The 21,480-nt window shown below is 46.0% G+C and overlaps 1 protein-coding gene across 1 annotated transcript in view; it reads left to right on the top strand.

Annotated features, from left to right (window-relative positions):
• The window catches only part of LOC144157717 (neuroglian-like), a 28,875-nt gene extending 7,805 nt beyond the window's left edge, over positions 1 to 21,070 (top strand). The window contains exons 3-7 of the mRNA XM_077688499.1: positions 7,701 to 7,944; positions 9,355 to 10,643; positions 13,583 to 13,808; positions 15,291 to 15,442; positions 20,825 to 21,070. Coding sequence (XP_077544625.1) covers positions 7,701 to 7,944; positions 9,355 to 10,643; positions 13,583 to 13,808; positions 15,291 to 15,442; positions 20,825 to 20,947 — 2,034 coding nt within the window. The 3' untranslated portion in view covers positions 20,948 to 21,070. The remainder of the gene's footprint in view (positions 1 to 7,700; positions 7,945 to 9,354; positions 10,644 to 13,582; positions 13,809 to 15,290; positions 15,443 to 20,824) is intronic.
• The last annotated feature ends 410 nt before the right edge of the window (positions 21,071 to 21,480 follow it).

Genomic DNA, 21,480 nt, shown 5'->3' with positions numbered 1-21,480 from the left:
TTCCGCATTGAGACCTCTTTGTAGCAAGGGGAAAGATTGTGTTCCTAGGAATAGGTTGATGATTCTTTTTTAACGTTTTTAGAAGAGGGCAGTGTGGTAGTTATGGTCACAAGGAGCACGGTATATGAGGTCGTGTACCTCTTGCGTAGGGCGTCGTTCGCTCCCGGACTATTGGATTCGGCTGTCCAGGTGACGTTAACTTTCTGCCTTATGGATGTAAATATCTTACTGAAGAGCTTGCTATTCTGCCTTGAGAAAACTGTACAATGTCCTTTGTGAGACTGTTTTTTAATTATTTGTGTTTACGTAATCCTTTTATTGGGCACTTCCGCTATTTAGATTGCCAAGAGGACGACGCCAACTTCCACTTCTTTGTTTATGTATGTTGGAGGGTCATGCAGTCACAAAGATTGCCAGAGTAGTCAACTACGATAATCTGGGCCTCGTGCTTTCGTACATCCGGAGTCGGTGTATACTGTGGTCTCATGATATTAAATTTTTTTCCCGAATGAACTTGGGCCCGCCATACCGCCTCTCCTTGTATAGGATTGTATCCATATTTTTTGTAGAGGAGAGTTTTATGCGCAGTCGCTGGATCGGTGCCATATTTCTCATGGCGTGTAGTGGTTTCCTTTCAAAGGGGTGGGGGTGCGTGTTTGTCTTTTCTGTTTGGGGTTGCCTGTTTCTTTTTAAAGGGGTATGATGGTTCCTCCAACCCAATCGTTTGGTAATAGGAAAGCGCATTGTTTCTCCGGTTTCTTGAAATGCGCTAGCAAAACACAAGTTGAGGACTTATTCATCGTCCTTTTTACCAACATCCTATTTGGGACGACTGCAGCGCGAAGGCCTCTCTTATTGACCTTCACCGCTGTTCTACTGCTCTTCCCAAGTCCATTATGTGGTCCGAATACTGCTATTTCATCCCTCCATCGAGTAAACGGCCGCCCCCTTCTAGATTCGTCTATGCATGTTCATTTTGTAACCCTGGTGGTCCTGGTTTGGTTAGTTCGTCTCATGGTCAAAATTGCGAGGTTGAGAACTGCTTTATATGCTGCCCTAATGATGGTGCTTCTTTCACTTTCTTTGTCGCGGGTAAATTTGTGGTACGGAAGGTTCTGCAATATTTTGGTCGTGATCAGTGGTTGCATGAGTCTTATCATTTCGTTTCTCTTTCTCTTGCTGTTTCTTGTTTGGATGTTTTTTTTTTGGGGGGGGGGGCAATAATTCGTTAAAGATTCTCTATTTTTGGCAATTGTGAGGTGGGAACTACCTGCGCGTCTTAAACCCCGCCAAAAAGTATTACATAGCGGTTCCCTGGGAGGATATTTGTACCTATTTTTAGAGTGATTTTTAACTTTGCCTCGTGGCGCCATCGGTAGTTTACCATACGAGCTTTCGGCGGAGACATAACCGTGGGAATATTGAAATATATTTTGAAAACTTTTGTGAATTGACGCTGTATAGTGGTCTTCATTTTTGATGTTTTCGGCCTATTATCTAGGTCTTCCTTGATTTCTGAGCGACCGGACTTAATCCTTTGTCCCCTTTTTTATTTAGGACACCCACTGTTGGTGCCGGCGTAAGTCCCGCTGGAAAACACAGCGCAGTAGCTCAGTGGGTAAGGCGTTGCGCTGCTGAGCCCAATGCCACTGGTTCCATTCCCGCTCGCCGCGGTCGTTTTTTTGGTGGAAGCAGAAAACAAAAACGCCACTGTGTCGAGATTTTGGCGCACAATTAAGATTCTAGAGGGGTCAAAATTCTTCGGGAGGCTTCCACTGCGCATGCCTCGTAGCTCACGAGTAGCCTCGGGGCATTAATTACCGGGAGTTTATATTTTTGATCTTCTGGTGGAAGCTCGCTTTTGTGTGATGACGTAAATTGAGGGCATGGTGGAGACCGTGTCTGCCGAGCATGGTACCGCCGACTGGGCGTAGAACAAACTTCACCGCGCAGGCGCAGCACCTGGTGAAAACACGTGTCCTTTGTACCATTTTCCTACTTTCCAAACTTCTGTTGTCGTAGCGCCTCGTTACGGGTTGAGCGGAGCACTCGAACCTTTCTGCCTCAGTCGTAGCGTCCGGGTGGCAGGAGGGACGTATTTTCGTGGACGCCTGATGAGCACGGCTGATAGCGGACGGTTAGAAGCCACGGTGGAATCGAAAAATGAGCCTAATAACGCTATCGCTTTAAAATTAGGAATGACAAAACTGAATCGAATTTGGGAACCCCGCGCTTGCTCTGGGGATGCAACTGAGCTTGCAGGCCGCACTTGTGCCGGACAACAAAGAAATTATGAAGTCTTAAGCGTAGATGACGCCAAGCTCCAGAAGCGGACCACAGCTGCAGCCGTGCGGCAACATCACTAAAAAACAAGGCAGCCTCGAGGGCGAAAAAAAGCGATGGTTTGGGAGCAGCGTGCGCAATTATTTTATCCTCTACCTGAACACATATATGCATGTACTAGCTGGAGCTTCGCGCAATAAAGGGTTCATAGGCATTTTACTCGTTATGGCCGTGGTCGAGGAATGAAGCGCACGTTTTATTTATTGTTGGATATAGAATTCGTGCACCTGACGGAGTCTGGTGTACGAGGGGCTGGAAATCATGAAACACTGCCGACGAACGCTTTCAATCTTTCCTTAGCAGTGGTGAAATTGTAGGTTTGGCGTGCAGCTTGCGGCAATGCGAGATTTTCTGGCAGCTGCAGATACGCTGTCCAGTTTGCGCGTTGTTCTGGTTGCGGCTTTTAAAAGGAGGGTTAGAATGCATTCAATACTACAGTTGAAAGAGAACTGGTCATTAACGGTGACATCGCTGGAACAACGTCATTCGAGCAGAAGCTTTCGAAGTATTTTGAAGGTGGGGAAGGGGGTTTGGTACAATCGATGATGGTGATGATGATTTTTTATAGAAGCCAGAGCGCGTTTTTGGTCGTCTGAAATGGACCGTTTTTTTCTCACAAGGTCGCCGCTATCTATCCTAACTGAATTTTACTTACCATTTATTTCAACAGCTCTTTATCCCCTTCCCAATCATACATAATTTAATATTTGAGGGTATTATTTGTTTGTGTAAGAAAGAGCATTCGCCCGTTCTGCGTGGCTCTTGAATGCAGTAATTCGCGCCACCACTCCGGATACAATCGACATCTAGAATAAATTTATGAGGCGGGGCCGATCATTTCCACCTTACAAGAACCGCTAAACTCTTGCAGTAGTAATTTGGCAGTACCTTGTTACAAGAGAAGTAAGGCAAATTAGGAATGAAGCGCGAGTTGCCTTCGCATAAGGGTCGTATACATTCTGGCGAAATGGCTCATCCTCTATTGGTCCCACGCTGTGGACCGGTGCAGTCATTTTTTTATTTGATTTTAGAGCTATGATTTGTCATGTGATGCCTAAAAGAAGTGGGAAGCACAGCCCCTTATTTTTACCCAGAGGGGGGGGAGGGGCGGTGAGGGGACTCAAGCCATGCCTGGTTCTGCACCCCCCCCCCCCCCTTCCGCCCTCCTTGCATTCGAGGGCTCACACAACGCAAAAAACAGAAAATGGAGAGAAATCTCTTGAGCAAGTTTCTAGGATATCTGATGGGTCCCCAGCCGTCATTTTTGCGTGATGTTGTTTCTAACTCCCTGTTTGAAAGGGACAGACAACCATTTTTTGTCGCTTATATGTTCTCTAGCTCATATGAAAACGAGCGTTTTATATAGCCCGGTAACCACCAGCAATGTCTATACAAATTGCCGGAAATAATTTTAATTTGGCAACAAACTTCCTGAAATCGGAAGGGTGGCGGTTGGTAGTGTCGAAACTCGAAACTTGACACTACAATATGGGTCCCTGTCACGTAACCTGCAACCCTGGCAGCTACGGCAACTGCTGAAACGTTTATTTACGCATTGAAATCCTTTTAACACAAGTATTTAAAGAATGTTGAATTGTATATGTATTTCGAAACATTATTTTGAAAATTTTAAAGAAACGCCGACCGCCATCACTGGGTTGCTCTCAGTGTGGCTAACTGAGCCTTCATGCCAAGAATCAACGGCAGCGTTCAGTAAACAGACCCAATGAAGGAGCTTTGACTATTCTGCCAGAGTCAGGGACGTTTGTTCTGCCAAAATATTTGATTTCAGTTTCCAAATACACCAACGGCCGCTTAAAAAAGAAGGAAAAAACGTCGCGCCCGGGGAGAATCCACCTCCACAACGTGAAGCCAGATTCTCCCTATCGTCTATCCCAACAGATGAAGCATTCGTGCAAATTAGAATGTTGCATTCAAAAAAACATAAAGGAACAGGAAAGCCTGTCATTCCAACTTTTTTTAGCTGGGGACAAGTTTTTAAATATCGTTTTTCATTTCGCATGGAGAAAAAAGTATGTAGCCGAGGTTGCCAGCATTATTTTTGGGAGGGACCATACGGCTCGTAGATCTAAAAATTTCGATTTATAAAGTTCTAGGGCGTTATCAGCAAAACCGTTTCTCGTCAAGGTGCTTTAAATGATGCCCTTTCATTCGGGGTAGAGAATATATACTCGACAAGGAAAGCTAGGTTACAATAAGTATGGTAAAAAACCTTAAAAATGTTGAAGGGTCAATCTCAATGGCCTCACCATAGTACCACAATCTCTCACTCTTGTGAAAGAACCATCCATCGCACAAAAGGCAGTATCACCGTCGTCATTATTACAAAAGAAGCATTATTCCTACTTCCAGGGTCTCGCAGTTTCGTTCGAATGGGGCAATTCTCTTCAAGAACACGTTCGTATTAGACGTTGAAGTCGCCTTTTTTAGAAGTGTTGAAGTCGCCTTTTTTAGAAGTTCTGTCCTCTCGTCACTAAAACTAGGCGATTGGAAGAGGGGAGGGTGGGACGTCTCTTAGACCCTTTTTGCACGTACGGCGCAAGAACTCCACTCGGGACATTCAATATTTAAATTTTCCGTCAAAACCTTGAAATCGCTCACACGAGTATATAACTTTTATCAAGCTCTTCTTTTATGCCAGAATAATACGTTTGTCCATACGGGAGCCTTTTCCCGAACAGTCCGCTTTAAATATGACCTAGTTCTAATGTATGCATGGTTAATTAATGTGGATGTTGTTGTGCATTGTGCAATCCTGTCAAGAAAGTTTTTGTCGACAGTTCTGTGATATTAGTAAATTCGGCCGGGTGCTGGAAGAGTATTATTGCTGGAGTGAATGTAACTGTAAATTCATGATTTCTGGCTATGGTAAGCCTGGACATAACGAAGTTGACAAAAATTCGCGATTTGTCGTTACATGCGGGTTTTCGGTACATGCAGGTTTCGACGTAGAGCGCGCGTTAATGAAACAGAAACGAAACCAAAAAGCTAGACACAAGCGATGAAGAACTCACCCTTAAAGAATTTATTTTACATTGCAAAAGTGCGTGATTTGCGCATGCTGCTTTTTCAAGAACTTAGTCACTACAAGGCACTCCAAACAAGCAAGGTCATTACCCCCGTGTTTAGAAACGTGACAAGTATCACGTTTGCCTTTTGACCCTTTTCGGTGCCTCAACCCGTTTCAAGGACAAAACGTCTGCTGAAGGGGCGCCTTTTCGCGAAGTCGATGCTCTTTGCCGCACTCAAAATTGGTGACCGTGTGTTAGCTGGGATACTGTAACTGGCGGTGACGTTCTCCTTTCTCGCCAGGGGAGACGGCATTTGAAATTGCGAACTTGTCTTCAAAGACAAAAGTTTTCGTTTTCTTGTAGCAGAAATCATCACCCACGAACCGACACCACAGATGGCAGTGGAGATGCGCGACCACACGCCGACTAGCAGGTCAAACACTCTACCGCTCACCGCACTCATTTTGGAAACGCACGGCAGTTTGCGGTCCGGGCAAAGTTCGCTAAATTAGTGCACTTCTCCAGCCAATTTTTCAGAGAAAAATGCAAAAACGATGTCTTATCAGCGTAGCAAATTCGTTACATCAAGGTTAGTGATTGCAACGCCTTCGTTAAATAGAGGTCCCGAACACATAAAGTTGAATGTGGGTGCCAATGGGGAATTGAAAAAACTTCGTTATATGCAAGAATTCGTTACATAGAGGTTTGTTACATCCAGGTTTAACTTATAGGGAGCTTCAAGCGACCATTCGAGACTGTCAGATGAAGCAAAGGGGTTTGGCTAAGAGTATCGTTTATGCATTGAATCACGCTAGTGTTAGCTGTACCGTTCGCATTGCATGAAAACTTCCGAGCAGAGGAGGCCACTGAGGAATAAATGTTTATTTTAGGAGCGCTGGTGCTGCTGTTTGGGCACCCGGCCGGTGGGGGGCGTCCCTAGTCCAGAGAAAACTTCCCGCTTCTCCTAGTAAACAGGCCGTTGCAGCAGCGCCTTACAAGAGTGGGTTTCAGTGGTCGCCATAAATAACCGCTATTGCATTTTCTTGCTCGAGGTCAACGTCGCCCACAACACTAGCTTTTCAGGACACAGGGGCAGGGCCCTTAACACATCGCATTAAAATCTTCCCACTTCGAATGAGGTCCTCTCAACAATACAATTTAACCTAAAAGACCAGATGACGAAACATGTTTGATAACTAGTGCATATTTGTACACGTATCCTTGGTATAACCGGCAGGACAATGTATATGGCATTTCCATAAAGGGGAGGATATGTAAGCGAATAGGTAAAGTGTCCGGTAGCTAGTCCATAATCCACTTCGTTCACTGGTCAACCTTCAAAAATCTAGTGCTACACGGACAGCAGAAATGCGACAGAACAAATGGCAGCGCTGTGTGGCATCACTGCGTCTTCCTCTTCCCTGTACCTTAGTTTTTTGTGAGCTGCCCCATAAACCAAGTATGCATTAGAGGTTATTAGTGAACAAGCACAACTTCTTTCTCGAACGCCGCACTGCTATTAAAAATGTCTAAATAATCCTGCTTTTCTTCAGCGATTCACACCCTTAGATTCACACCCCCAAGGAGTCATGATCGCTGGCGTCTGGAAAATGAATTATCTCTCCATGTTCGCGTGCAGTGAAGCGAAGAATGTCTCCCTTGAGTAGAAGCGAGCCGGAAAATATTCTAAGGATGAACCAAGCCAACGCATAGCTTTTAATTTTTCAACGAATTGCCTTTTGTGCAATAACATATATCATTTCAAAGTGGAACCTTTATGTTCGAATGAAGCAGGCATAACTGCTTTAAATGTCAGATTCGGAAACTTCACATTATGACACGCCTTCCAGAAGCAATTTTCCCATGTATAGAAAACTACTTTTCCAGCTACGGCGTTCTTCGCGTCATTAAAAAAAAAGATGGACTAAGGGGCATGAGCGAGGACCGGGTGTAATAAAAAATTAATGTATGTAAGAAGTTACAGGAAAAGAAACTGCGCAGATGGACGAGACGGATGAAGAACAACAAGACAGGCGCGTCTGAGAACAACAATGCTGCGCCTGTCTTGTTCTTCTTCTTCATCCCTCCCGTTCGCGCAGTTTTTTTCCTGCAACTATGCAACACCAACTAGCCCAACAACATGCTTTACTAAGCGTATGTAAGAAGGTACGTCCAGTGGTTTTCAAGTCTGCCTGTGATTCTGCAAGGACAATCAAGCACGGAGATGCATATTTGGTTGAGGAGGTGTGCTGGGCAGGCGCACATCTGCCGGGTGACCTTCTATTATCCGCCACAGGGGTAAGCTGCCTCTCATTTTGCTTGCAGGTAGCAGTGAACGAAACTGCACTTTTCCGCTGCGGTGCCGAGACTGACCCACGCCGGGAAGTGAACATTGAGTGGCTGTTCAACGGAAAGCGCCTTGAACTTGATGCGGATCCGCGCCTTCTGGTTCAGGCGGACGGTTCCCTGGTTATCACGCGGGCCAGCTTACTTGACACTGGCATTTACACGTGCCTAGCTCGAACCCGCCTTGACAACGATAGCGCTGAAGCCACTCTCGTCGTGCAAGGTATGCCGCGCCCGCTGCTCTACATTCAAACTGTTCTATATAAATCTGTGTCAAAGCAGCAAAGTGTGCTCCTTTGCGAGTCGAGTATCGGTTGCGGCGTACTATTAAAGAAGTCGTACAGTGCTCGCGATGTGTGCGCAGGAATGTCGCGTAATAGTTTATCGATTGATTGATTGATTGCTTGATTGATTGATTGATTGATTGATTGATTGATTGATTGATTGATTGATTGATTGATTGATTGATTGATTGATTGATTGATTGATTGATTGATTGATTGATTGATTGAATGAATGAATGATTGTGGGGTTTCCCACGCCGACGCAACGAGGCGTGGAGGGCTCGGTAGCCCTCCGTAGTGGAGGGCTCCGGATTAATTTAGACCACCTAAGGATCTCTAACGTGCACCGAAATCTCGTACACACGGTCGTTTTTGCTTTTCGCCTCCATCAGAAAAGCGGCCACCACGGCCGGCAATCGAACACGCGACCTCGTTCTCAGCAGCGCAACGCCTTTGCCACTGAGCCACCGCGGCGGGTATCATGCAATGGTACTGGCGCTGGTAGATACTATGGAGGGAGGCACACCATCAGTGGGACTACGCGAAAGAAGTGAAAGACAACCACTTGCCTAAGTAAAGTGGGGATACGAGCTATTTGGTGAACATAATAGTTGAAACATAAGCGTGGACTGGAGTAGGATAATTAAAGGGGGACAACAAAGTGCCTTGTCGCCCCCTTTTATGTCCCAGTTCTAATCCGCACCTAAATTTCAACGCTTGTCTAAGCTCAGCAAGGAGGAAACTGAGAATATACATAACTTATGTCTCATGGTCCTCTCTATTTCCCGCCTTCAGTCTTCGTATTAAACGGCAGCAAACCAGCCCAGCAACAACTCTTGTTACTGCAGACGCTGGTAGAAGAAGCATCCGCGTCGGCTCTGGCCACAATAAATTTTGAATAAAGTTTCATACATGGTCAGAAAGCAGAATTGCAGTTTTTTTTTCACTGTGAAAAAACGTTATTTTGGCTGCGTTATTTAGAATCTGAAATCATTTGCAGAAGGTGGCTGCCGCCTTAGGTGTGGGAGCTAGTGTGAAGGCGCAAGCACTGTAGGAAAGTGCATGAGAAGGTAAGCGAGAAGCTACCTTTGAAAGGAGAAAAGATGGCGTCTGTTTGGTAATCTTTTTCACTAGCACGCCTGATAATACAGGGTCACTGTGCAAGTCTGGACAAGGTATTACAAATCACCTCATCTCTTCTACAAAAAAGAATGTACGAAGGAGCGTTCAGGGTGCGCGCAACCGTCACGCCCCCTCACAAGAACGCGCAAACTTTAGTCCAAGATGCCATCACTGACACCTAACAGTGATCTGAATTTTGGCTTCTGTTGTTTACGTTTATTGCGCAGACGTGCCAACCCCACCACAGCTCGTGCGTGTGACCTGCGATGGCCTTGTCGCGCTGGTGGAATGGAAGCATCCAGAAAAATTATGGGCACTCACCCACAACTATATGGTCCAGTCTAATGCCAGCTTCGCCCCAGAAAACTGGGAATACGCCGTTGTGAACATCTCGGCAACCAATACAAAGTCGAACGTGTCCATGCGTCCCTGGGCTAACTACACTTTTCGCGTTCTGGCACGCAACAAGATCGGCATTTCGCTGCCCTCAGAAGCCTCCTCCATGTGCACTACCCCAGAAGACGTACCTTACAAGAATCCGGACGACGTCATGGCGAGCGGAAATCGCTTCGAACACCTGGTAATCAGCTGGACGCCGATGCCTCCTGTCGACCACCACGCACCGGGCTTTTTTTACAGGGTTCTTTGGAAGCGGGAGGACCTTCCAGACGCCGTGTGGAACTCCCAGAATATCGAGGACTGGAAGCAAGGCCGGTACGTCGTCGGCGACCAGCTCACGTTCAATCGGTACCGGGTTAAGGTTGAAGCGCACAACCATAGAGGCCAGGCACACACGGCTGCTGCAGAGGTAATAGGCTACTCGGGCGAAGATGTGCCTCTCGCTGCCCCCAAAGATTTTAGGCTGTTACAGGTAGTGGACTCTCGCTCAGCCGAATTTATTTGGAGCGCGGTGGACTCCAATTCGGCGCGTGGTCACCTTCGGGGCTACAAGATTGAGACGTGGACACGTGAAGAAGGGGAGAAAAAACTGCGGTATGTGGTAGTGGCGGCAAATGCTACCACAGCGCTGGTGGACCTCTTCCAGCCCTCTTCGCGCAATCTTGTTCGTTTGCGGGTGTTAAACGAGCAGCACAACGGCCCGGCCACAGACACCATCGAGTTCATGACGCCGGAGGGCACTCCTGGACCCGTTGCATCCTTTGAAGCCGTTCCGCTGGGTGCTAGCGCTTTCTATCTCTCCTGGCAGAAGCCTTCAGAGGCGAACGGCGTGCTGACAGGCTACCGCATCTACTACCAGGAATTGCGCGGTACGCAGCTAGGACCCGTGATTGAGCGGAGGCCGGCCGTGCTGGACCCACTCGCGGTGCACGCAAAACTGGCGTGCCTCAAGCCACGCACCACTTACCGTATTACCATCCGGGCGACCACGGCTGAAGGATTAGGAGACCCATATTTCACAGAGGCCAGGACCGGTGACCAAACGGAGCGATTGCCAGACATGCCTGATTTTACTTGGGTCCAGGTGCCGGACGGCAACGACACATCAGCAATTCAGGTGCGTGACGGCCGCGAGAGCTTTTTCGCAAGTAACGCCAAAGGGAGGCACAACAACCAACACTAAATATAAAGCGCTTTTGAGAACAGCCATTGGTTACTTAGTTAATTAAGCTTTAAGAAGTACAGTAGATGTCTTTCCTCGTCCTCTAACAATTATATTAGCTTTATACACCATGGTACCTCGGTTATCTAGTGGGGAATTGGCAAAAATCTCGTTTCTTAGACTCGTGCCTTCGACCGCGGTGTTTTCCTATGGAGGCGTAGAAATACTCGTCTACCTTGTACTTAAGCACATGTAGAACATCCCTAGATGCGTAACTTATCGATAAACATTTGCAACCGCGTATCTTATAACCCACGTGCCTCGTCCGCATGTCACTTCAATGCTGCAGGTTGTTGCGATCGGGTAGCAGACTTGTTTGATCCACAACAACAAAAAAAACAAGCCTTTCAGTGACTCTCCTCAACTGTTGAAGACGAAAGGCAGGTAGAACATACTGGTTATTCAACGCTTGAAGTCACGTAGCACGGCGTCATGGCGCTGCTGATATACCTTTACATGTTTCGTTTGTAAGCACTGCCAAATAAGTAAAAAAGGGTTTGCACCAGAAGGACGCTCATGAATGGTGGTCAGCTTTTGGTCTGCCCTTTTGCTGGACTTCATGTTATCTCGCGCTAACGCCTTAGTGCACAGTTCCCGCATATTGATCTAAATTTCATTCAAACATATTTTATTACAATCATTAATATGGTTTCAGGATTTGGCTAGTTGGTATGCTATGACAGGGAAACCCCGCAAAGAGACGAAAACACAAGAGAAAGGAGGGATCGAACACGGCGCTGACTCACAACACTGTTTATATTTTCACATGCAGTATAAATACCCACGTTATCGTGGGACCCACGCGTTTCGTGGTCTGAAGTGATATGCCTCTGCAGTGGTTGGTATCATTCCTCAGTTGTTCATAACGTGGTTATTAATATAGGGCGTGTGAAACAATAAACTTTTGTTTTTGAGTCTGTGCCAGACTTGTGCCTTACCTATTGTGTTTTTGTCTTTCTGCGCTCTTTCCCACTCAGCTTATCCGAAGTAACCATAAAATGACGTAGGTATGTCCAGCCGGATGCCCCAGTAGAAAGCGACCATCAACGAAACGTTTTACAAAAATTGTGAAAAAATTATTCTATCGCTATATAAAAATGCAACCACGTATATGTATATGACAAAAATGCTTAAAATAAAAAATAAAAATCAGTCGGACCAATATATAAACAGCAACAGAGAATGCGATTAATAGTAAAGGGGAGGTTAGCCGAGTCATTGCGTTTAGCTCGCCTCGCCATATGAGGGTAAAACACCATGAAAACGAATCTATTAGAAATATAAGGTGATGCCCATAAATTTTCAAAGACGTTCACAGATTTTGGCAATGAAGTTAGTGGCAAGACTTCGTGTTAGCCTCTGCTCTGCAAGAACACCAGATGAGTTTGGGGGCCCGCACGGCCTGGCGGGGTTCGACAAAGGACCCAAAACTGCGCTGACTTCATGACACAAGTGGTACAGCATACAGAGAGATCTTACGAAAGTTTGCCCTGGTACCGTGAATTTTGATCATATGAACATGACATGGTAGATATCGTCCCCTACGTCACATGTTGGACTCATGTGGTGAAGAGAGGAAATGCCCTTTGTATCCCACCTTGAAAATATGAACCATTCTTGTAAATTTATAGAGGACAAGAAGTAATTGTTCAGCCTTTTTAAGAATTCTTGCAAGCGCTTTCTTATCCAGATTTACAGCGTTTGAGAAGTGGACGCACAAAAATGGGTTGTTTTACACGCTTAGTTTAACACTCTGGTGAAGTCATTCTTACACCATGAGAACCGAGCGAACAGTGGTGCGCAAAAGAGACTTATCTCACGGTAACGACAACATACCTGGATGAACAAAGGTGTCACTTTTCTTCCTTTCTGTGCTACATCCCTTAATTGATACAAAAGAAACAAAATGCCAAGAACAACCAGAACGTTGAATTTCTGAAGACGCAGAAGGGTAGGTTTAACTTAGCCGTGCAACATTATTTGCTAGATTTTAATTACAATAACTTTGAGGCGATCCCACTATACGAACGTCTATGCTTATCTTGACATTGGTATGATCGGCTTAAATATATTTATTGCACTTTCGTGCGGCACCATAACAAGGTGAGGAGTTATGCAGCTGTACACATTGGCGTTTATAGGATGATTTCCTGTGCAATAACAGCCGTGTGTTGAAGAAAACGCTTTACTCTATTCGTAAGAGTAAGTCTTCCGGTCGGGGTCGCTCTTATGCGGAACACCACGGGGCGTCTTCTCGCGTAGTCTGCACTAGACTGTAAATTAGGCACACAGCCTTTTAAATATGATGCCTCCGCACACCAAATTACAGAGGCAAAGTTTTCTCTTCAGAATAATCGCCGTTACTCAATTAGCTGCTACATCTAGTTGTAAGCTACCGCAGGAGACATTCGTCGAAAGGCACCCACGTGCTTCCTTGGTCCCGCTACCAATAGGGCCTACATGTACAAAAAAGGGTGTGGTCTCAGCAGTCTGTTTACGCCGTGTAGAGGAAGGGGCATCTTGGAAAGTTACCCTGGTTGGAAGGAATTTTCCGTGCATGGACGAGTGCACGACCTTCGGTTATAGGGACTAAATTGCAGGAATTTGAAAATCTCCAATTTTCTGCCGCGAAGTGGCAGTTCCCACGGATATCTCTAACTCACCAATTTAGCACAGTGGCTCTTCCGTACAAACGCCGTCAGCTTTGCGGCTCTTTGTTTTCAAGAATATTCTTTATCTTTTAACGGTGGCCAAGAGTCAGTTCTGCGTGGAACAGTTTTTGGCATGTTTTCGTAAGTGCCTTGTTTCCATTATGTGTACACGGAATAACGCAGGTGACGTGGCTGCCGGCCATTAAGGGGCACCCGGGTAGCGAGTTCTACGTCCAGTACCGACTCAAGGGCGACAAGACGTGGCACACCACTACGGTGGAAGAATATGAAGACAGAAAACTGGTGTATGGCTTAGAAAAGGACGCCCTGTACGAGATTCGGGTGGTTGCTATTGACGGCGAGCATGCACAGCCCTCATTGATTAAAATGGTCGACATTGGAGTTACAGGTAAGCACTGAGATCTTGAGCCGCCAAGCAGTCGCATGACGCTTCTCCTGAGCATGGCGCGTCGGTGAGCCTCCTTAGACGTCATTTATAACGGAACCACTCGTTCAAGTATCTGCATTGAAACAACGCAGAAGTTAATTCCGGCTGGGGGTTATTTGTAAAAGAAATTACGTGTTTTGGTGATACACATTCTATACGGGAGTAGATCAACTGGACTGCATGCTACCTGTTGAAAGCTTGCGGTAAGGACAATTAAAACAATTCAGGTTTTGCCAGTGAACAATGCGGATATTTTTCGAAATGGGCCGGGGAGTGGGGCTGATTGGGAACCTCGGCTATCCCGTTATCTCCACATTGCCTCTCATTTAGAATACATGGGCATCTGGCTCTGCGCGAAGTACATAATAGAGGTTGCAAATGACCACTGGGGCGTGATGAGCTTCTGTTTAATAAATAATGAAGGGCACTAGCCTGGGCCCTCCCAATTGCAGCTCTTGAAGCAATTGTGTTGGTGTCATTGCTGTAACGATGTTTCTTAGCCTGTCGTCTTGCCTCATCTGTGATGTTACTTCCACAGATTGAGGTACAAACAATTTTTCCAAGCTAACTTTTGGTAGATGACCTTTGTTCACTCTTTGTTCAAGGCTGTAGCACTGTCCTTATGACTGGCCTGGCTAACGAGAACGCTGAAAAAGCCAGAATTTTTAGCATATACTAGCCGCCTGGCGTTTGAAAGTTTTTTAAGTTTGGTGTTAAGCCACATGCAGATACCAGTTAGTAATTTAGTTTCGGCGGGCCCTGTTGTTTCATGCTTCTCTGACAATATACCCAGTGACCTCCTCAGTTTCTCTGCTAGGGAATTGCGCTAGCTGGATGTTTCTCGATAGAATAATACGGGGCGCACGCCAGTGCAGAAATCTTTTGGCGCCTGCATGAACAGCCGTGGAGGCAGGTGTTTTCCACTGAGCGCTGAATATTTTTGGGAAGCACCAACAAACTAAACAACAGGTTACGAAAGCTACCTGTTTATTCAGATTTAGTTATTTAGCTTTTGTTTACCTGTTTATGTAGCTGTTTTTCTTTTTAACATTTTTATTGGCGGTAGTGGTGGGAAAGAAATGGCGTTGTTTTTCAAAAGCCGTTAGCCAGAAAGTGGGAGAGAACAAAGGGTCAGAAAGACTCCTGAGCGTTGGGTGGTTATCCTACTCCAGCAGGTGGTGGGCCGTCTCTGCCGCTATCACGCGAGGTATCAGGGCTGTGAAGTGCTGTTTATTATTTGTATTTTTCGCTACAAAAAGGAGAATGTCGTTCACCAAATTCATTGTTTTTACTCAAACCCAAGTTCACTTAACGACAACTGTAACTGCTTCCCTTTATGAAGAATTGTGCGAAAACATCGCTTATTGTACAGAAGGAATGTGCCACCTTTACAATGACGTTCTTCAGAATACTGACTTGCTAAACGCATTTTTTCTCCCAAAGAAACGCAAACGGCCACTCCAGGTCCAAGCTTATCGACTTCCAATCCAACGGGGCAGGGCGATCCATTGGAGTTGGACGTGAGCGAGAGGCCACCGATGATCGATGCCGACATTTGTCCTTGCCAGGAGAATTACATGCACCAAAATCAATCGGTATAGTGCAGCGAGCATGCCTTACCAACCACTGAAAATGTACACATACTGTGGCGCTGATGCCTTTTGTTTTTAAAACTCTCTCTCTCCATGTGCTGGTTGCTGTATCTTTCTTCTTTTATTCCTTACTGTCGTTTTTTGTTCCACTTCACCGTTCTGTATTATATAATCCTTCGTTTTCTCTTTCCCAATGCGTTTTTTTTTCGTTATTTTTGCGCGTTTACTTTGTTGCCTGCTCATTTATTTTTTCCGGTTTGGTGCAAACTGAAGTACGAAGAAGAGCGTGAAAAGATCTTTGGGGAGGCCTCCGCACCCTGCTTATAAGTGGCAAAATTTCGTCATACGATTACAGCGGGATTTTGCGCAAGTTTTTACGGAAAAACAAACATCCATTGTGTTTGGGCTCTGATTTGATTTCCGCGTCGGTACATTTGTCAGGTAACAGCAGGCTACACAAGCGGGGTAAAAGAAACCGATTTAAATTTTGCAATAATAAATCTATTGTAAAACTAATACCCGTAAAGTTCGCTCCTAGGTGGCCCCGCCAAACATCTCAATCACAGGCCGGGTCGCACAGTCGCGCTCACTCATTTTGTCAGCGGAATCCCACCCTGAAGCCCTACCATCTTTCAGTGTACATTGAACGTCACTTCAAAATTTCGAAATAGCACAGCACTGGCGTAGTTCACCCTGGTCAAACTCTTTCTCAAGGCAAAAACACTGTTCATGAGCTCAAAATGATTACAATAAAATTTTCGGGCACTATTTAGCATAAAGCTGTTTACGTCTATATTGTGATGATGATCATTATTCTCGCTTGGTGATGCTGCGGTTACCGGTCGGCAACACCGGACTTCAAAGGGAAACGTACGGCTGACACTTGACACATTTAAGGCACTTGCTGCTTCAATTCTAGGAACGCGATGTTTACCCATAGAGTAATATTTACCCACAGGTGCGTACCGAAATGTATGCTACTTCCGGTACGTTACTAGCAGGAATGTCTGCTACATCTTCGTACGCTGCAACAGGTGCTGCCATTCCTAGTGCATGCTACGCCATGCGCAGGCTGTAAAAATGGCCGCGCATCTTCTCCTTTCATTTCAAATGTCGCGGAAAGACGATAGTCGACTGGCGCCCCTGCCAAGTAAATTACTCCCTTCTCTTTCCTGCTCACCTCTCATGCTGTTCCTCTCCCGTCTCGTTACTCCCAAGATGGAGACGCTAGCGCTTTGCTAAAATGCATTTAAATTTACCGCGTTCCACCGCGCCAAATCGGGTGCGTCGATGCTGGCGCTGCCCAACGACGGAGACGCGCGTGAATCGAGACACCCTACAACAACGTTTATAGAACCGCGTTGCCCTACTCCACGAGCGTTCTAAGCGGAACGTGGAACCAACTTAGTGAAACCTCTCGTTGTTGTTACCGTTTGATTTCTTAAAATGCTGCCTGAAGCTATAGTAGCGCGGTCAACAGCAGGCGACGCTTTTCTGAAGTTGATGTAGTATTTTATTTGCGATGCCAAAAACCAAGCATCCGTCCACCAAGCATTCAAGAAAAAAACACTGCAAATATCACTTATGTAATGATTTTCTGCCATATATTTTCGTAATGTCTTGTTCTTCTTCAACAATGTTAACGAGTAGGAACATTGACACCAGACGTATATATATAGACGTTTAGGTTTGGCTGTGGGTATCTAAGCTATTGTGCAGCTTCTGTTTCACTTTGGTCAAGTGGATGAATCGAGTCACGGAGAGATAGACACACTGACAGACCAAAGTTTATGTGTTTTCGTAGCTCAAGAAAGACTACCGTCTTTTAAAAAATCGTTAGATCAGTTGCGAAGACGGCGAGAACTACACGATTGGCCAGAATATATGTTTACCGGTTCTCTGAATCGTGTGTGACCTCTGTGAATCCTGCCAATGTTTGAATACAAAAGCCTTAATCAGACACTTTGGTCAGAAATCTGGCGTTTATGGCACGCAAAGTATATCGTACGCATGGTACACAAAATTACCGCGTCATGCCACACAACGTACGGCCGATTGCTGAAAACCTCACAGTATCCTTCCTCCTTAAACGCATCCAGAACGATGGTTTCGTCGGTGTCTTTCCCGTCCAGGATTGGGTAGAATCTTCGCCGTTCGCCCAATATTGCTCGCACGGGGGAGAGAGAGATAGAGTAAACGTTAATTAATACGAGCCATGTCCGTGTCCGCGCTCTAGGAGGTTGAGATCAAACGACCTCCCCCCTGATGATGAGCAGGTGCTGAAGGAGAGTTGTCCACGAAGAGTTCGTCTTGCCGAGGTCGGCAACCCAGGCCTCCCAGGAGGAAATGTGATGGGGTAGTGAGTGATGTTGCGGTGTGGGGGCTCTGGCACAGGTCCAGTAAGTGTGTGTGAGTGTGGGTATGAAGCCGCACACTTGGCAATGCGGTCTGCTTGGATTGTTCTGTATTTGATGCAGAGTGTTGTCGTTTGGTAGGGAGTGTGTTTGTGCTTGCCATAGGAGTGCCATGTACTTCCTCGGAAGAAAATCACGTGGTCTGGGAAGTTCTCTGCGGGCTATTCGGAGTGTCATCATATACGCTCTTCGTTCCTGATGACGCTCTTTCCGGTCCTTTGCCGGGAAGTAGGTCTCGGGCCAGGCCTGGGAAGTATCCAAACACCAGGCCGTTGAACACGGGGGAGAGGCAAAGGGGAGGCGGGAGACCTGGTGCACGCTTAGACAGGTTTTGCGTGGTCACCAACATTCAAGCCGCTACTTGTGCATGACTGTTGAATGAAACACAAAGGGTTCGGCCTGCAATATGCCGAAACATCACACAAGGATCGGTGATTGCAAGATTTAGAATGAAAACTTTCTCCTTCAAGTGTGGCGCGTCAACCCGCTATAAAATAAGGGCAAGGTTAGCGAGTAGGGGAAATGCAGGCCCCAAGAACCACCGCCATTAAATAACCTGCACAAGAACGCCTAGCTCATGGCCCAACTTCTTCAGTGTATTTTACAGTACTCTATGGAGAGACGAAAAGAAATTTCTCCAATTAAAAACATCACATTTAGTTTTAAAACGCAGGAAACGACAACATAAAATACATAGCTAATAAACCTTCTCTTATACACATATACAGACCTTGGTGAGTAATTTTCGAGCGCGCTAATTACTGGATTAAGATTACGCGAGCAGCAATGTTTCTTCCGCTATATGTCAACTCTGCCTACAGTGTTGCACATGCGGGTGTGTGCTGAGTCGCAGTTACCGAACAGGTTGATGATATAATTGCGAAGACATGCATGTCTTTCCAAGTGCACACTCCTCCCTTCACAATCACTACTTAAGGAGTGCTTAACTGTCCTCGTTATTTCACATACTTACAGGTATCTGATACCTGGTGTAGAGTATCATGCAGTGCTTCATAAGCAGTAATGTGTGCTCTTTTAACATCGTTGGAGAGAAAAGGGCAGCGAAATGAACGGGAAGAAATCAAGACGAGACCGTCTTCGCTTCATACCGTTCATTGCGCTGCCCATCTACCAAGCGGCTCAAGCTTCAACTCGTCTTTTAAGACTGTATTTAGCGGCTTCCGGAGCCAAAATATATGCAATGTTTTCGCAAAAGCGTGAGCGTTCCAGCTAGTTGGTAATCCATGAGCTACACAGCGTGAAACACGACCAGGGACGAGACGAAGGCGACAAACAAGCGCGTGTTTGTAGTCTTCGTCTCGTCCCTGGTCTTTTTTCGTGCTTTGTTGCGGAATGTTTTCGGCTGGGTCAAGGTACCTCATTGTATTGAACATGCGGCAAGAATGCAAGAGGCGACCTTTTCAATTCATTCGGCACTATCAAGTTTATTTTCTTCGATTTTGACGTCTTTCCTTGTGCCTTCATCTTAACACATTACGCTGAAGTATAAGCGAATATCGTGCTTTACGGACTGTCTCTATTTACTCTGCACTCACGACAATCCTGTGGTTGACGTAGACTACAATTAAATGGCTTAACCAATATGATTAGGCAACATTATAATTTCGAAGAATGCTAATGTCGAGCTCATGATTTTATTCGAACCTTGAGCATGCACTGGAGCATCGCGCAAAGGAAAATGGCATTCTGCATAGCGCACTGCCGCAGCGCCGAACACATTTTTTAAGTGAAAGGCCGTGATTTGAACACCGCCGTCATTCGCTGAATTTGTTTCACTTGCCGCATGAATTGTTCCCTTGGTGTCCTGGAGTAACGGACAACTTCCACATCCCCAGGCTCAAATGAATTAATAATTAGGAATTATAATTACTAATTAGTAATTATCCCTTCACCGTATCTCTCGAGGACGCTGCAGAGAATAAAGAGGGGGGACCTTTCTCACTGAGGCCATCGATAATGCTCCGCTCGAGGCGAGGAGCCTTTGGACCCTCGGGTCTGGATCGCTCACCGCCGAAACACATTGAGGAGGGTGTGAATAGGAGTAAAGGGGTCGGTCCGACACTCCCACATTTGTTGGAGGAAGGGTACCTTGGGTCTGCAGAGGGTACACTTGGAAATGGGAAAAGGCGAGGGGTGGATGGGGTGAAAAAAGGAAAGATTGGGCAGGGATTCAGTTTGTAGTGGGGGAAGGAACCACCCCTGACTCCGAAAAAAGAAAGTGATGTGAAAGGGAGAATGTGCGACGGGCGCTCCTCAAAGGTGTGGTGAGGGCATTGAAGTTCAGGATTGGGTCTCGGGACGAAAAGGAGAGGTGGTAACCTACAGCCCTAGCGGGAGCCCGCGTAGTTAGGCTCACGCTGCCTCGCGGGCGGTATCAGTCAGTTGGACCCCGTGGGCGCAGTGACCCATACGAGGGAATTCATGTGCATGGCTGTAAAATATTGTTGGAGGATTTTGGCTACCGTTGCGGATAAAGCACCACGAATAAAATGTTGAACGGCCGTTTTGGAATCTGAGGTGATGAATTTATGGGTTGAACATAGGGACAGGGTAAGGGCGATAGCTGCTTCTTCACCTCATGTTTGCACCACCAGCATCACCATTGCTACTAAGTGTGCTGTAGTGAAGCTGAACAACTGGGCAGTCTAGACTACAGAAAAATGTTAAGCAAGCATGACAGGCATTACGGCACTCCTATTTTTATTTCGGTGAATCGTTACTGCAACCTGACTGTGTACTGTGTCCATTGATCAGCGTACCAAAGTGCTGTAAATATTCCAGGGCGCAAGCATGACGGAAAAAAATCATAAGTGGGAAATGTCAAGTAATTGACGGAGGGTCTCTCTTCTGAGAACTTTTTGACCAGTTGTGAGCCACTCACAGCCTGTAAGCCTCCATGCTTTTACATCAAGTTTGAAACTATTAATTTTATAATTTTTTTATTTTTCAGGATACTGCGACACTTCTTGCTGCAATTGATCGTCAGGCCAAAGCCCTTGGGGAACTAAAGGGGGCACTGCAAAAGGGTTTTGCTGAACTTCAGGAATCACTGGTGCGCTTATTGCGCTCTTGAGAGGCCCAAGTGCTGAAGCCAAGAGACATTATGCAAGCCAACGTTTGACGTGCGTGGTGACGCTTGGTCGCTCCAATACACCATGCATAGAGACATGCATAAGAGATACATGCGCCGACGAAAACCTCATGAAACACACTTTTCATTGTTAGAATGACTACTTAGTTTTCATTACGGCAAAGTCCATTATCAACAAACGATGCTCTCTATAGGCCTCGCTAAAAAGGCACAGGAATGCACCCAATATGTGATGAAACGTTTTGCCACGAAAGGTCGTTGTATGAAACTCTTCGATCACTTTAGTGCTAAACACTAAAGTGATTGAAGTGACCACACTACAAAGTTCCTAGCATTGGTGGCGAATCTGTCGTACTTATAACGTAATAATAAAGTTTTTGCTGAACCGTTGGAGCACTACGTGTTTGCAATTTCACCAAGCAGGCCGGTCTAAGGATTACATGTGACGAGCATTGTAATGGCTGGCACAGAAAATTTCATAATAAAAGACCTCAATATCCCAAACGGCCAATCCT

Source organism: Haemaphysalis longicornis, unplaced genomic scaffold, assembly GCF_048455015.1.
Source record: "Haemaphysalis longicornis isolate Haplotype H1 unplaced genomic scaffold, Haemaphysalis longicornis Haplotype H1 scaffold_10, whole genome shotgun sequence".
Lineage (NCBI taxonomy): Eukaryota > Metazoa > Arthropoda > Arachnida > Ixodida > Ixodidae > Haemaphysalis > Haemaphysalis longicornis.
Note: the sequence above shows the minus strand (reverse complement) of the source record. Positions and strands in the feature narration are given on the sequence as shown.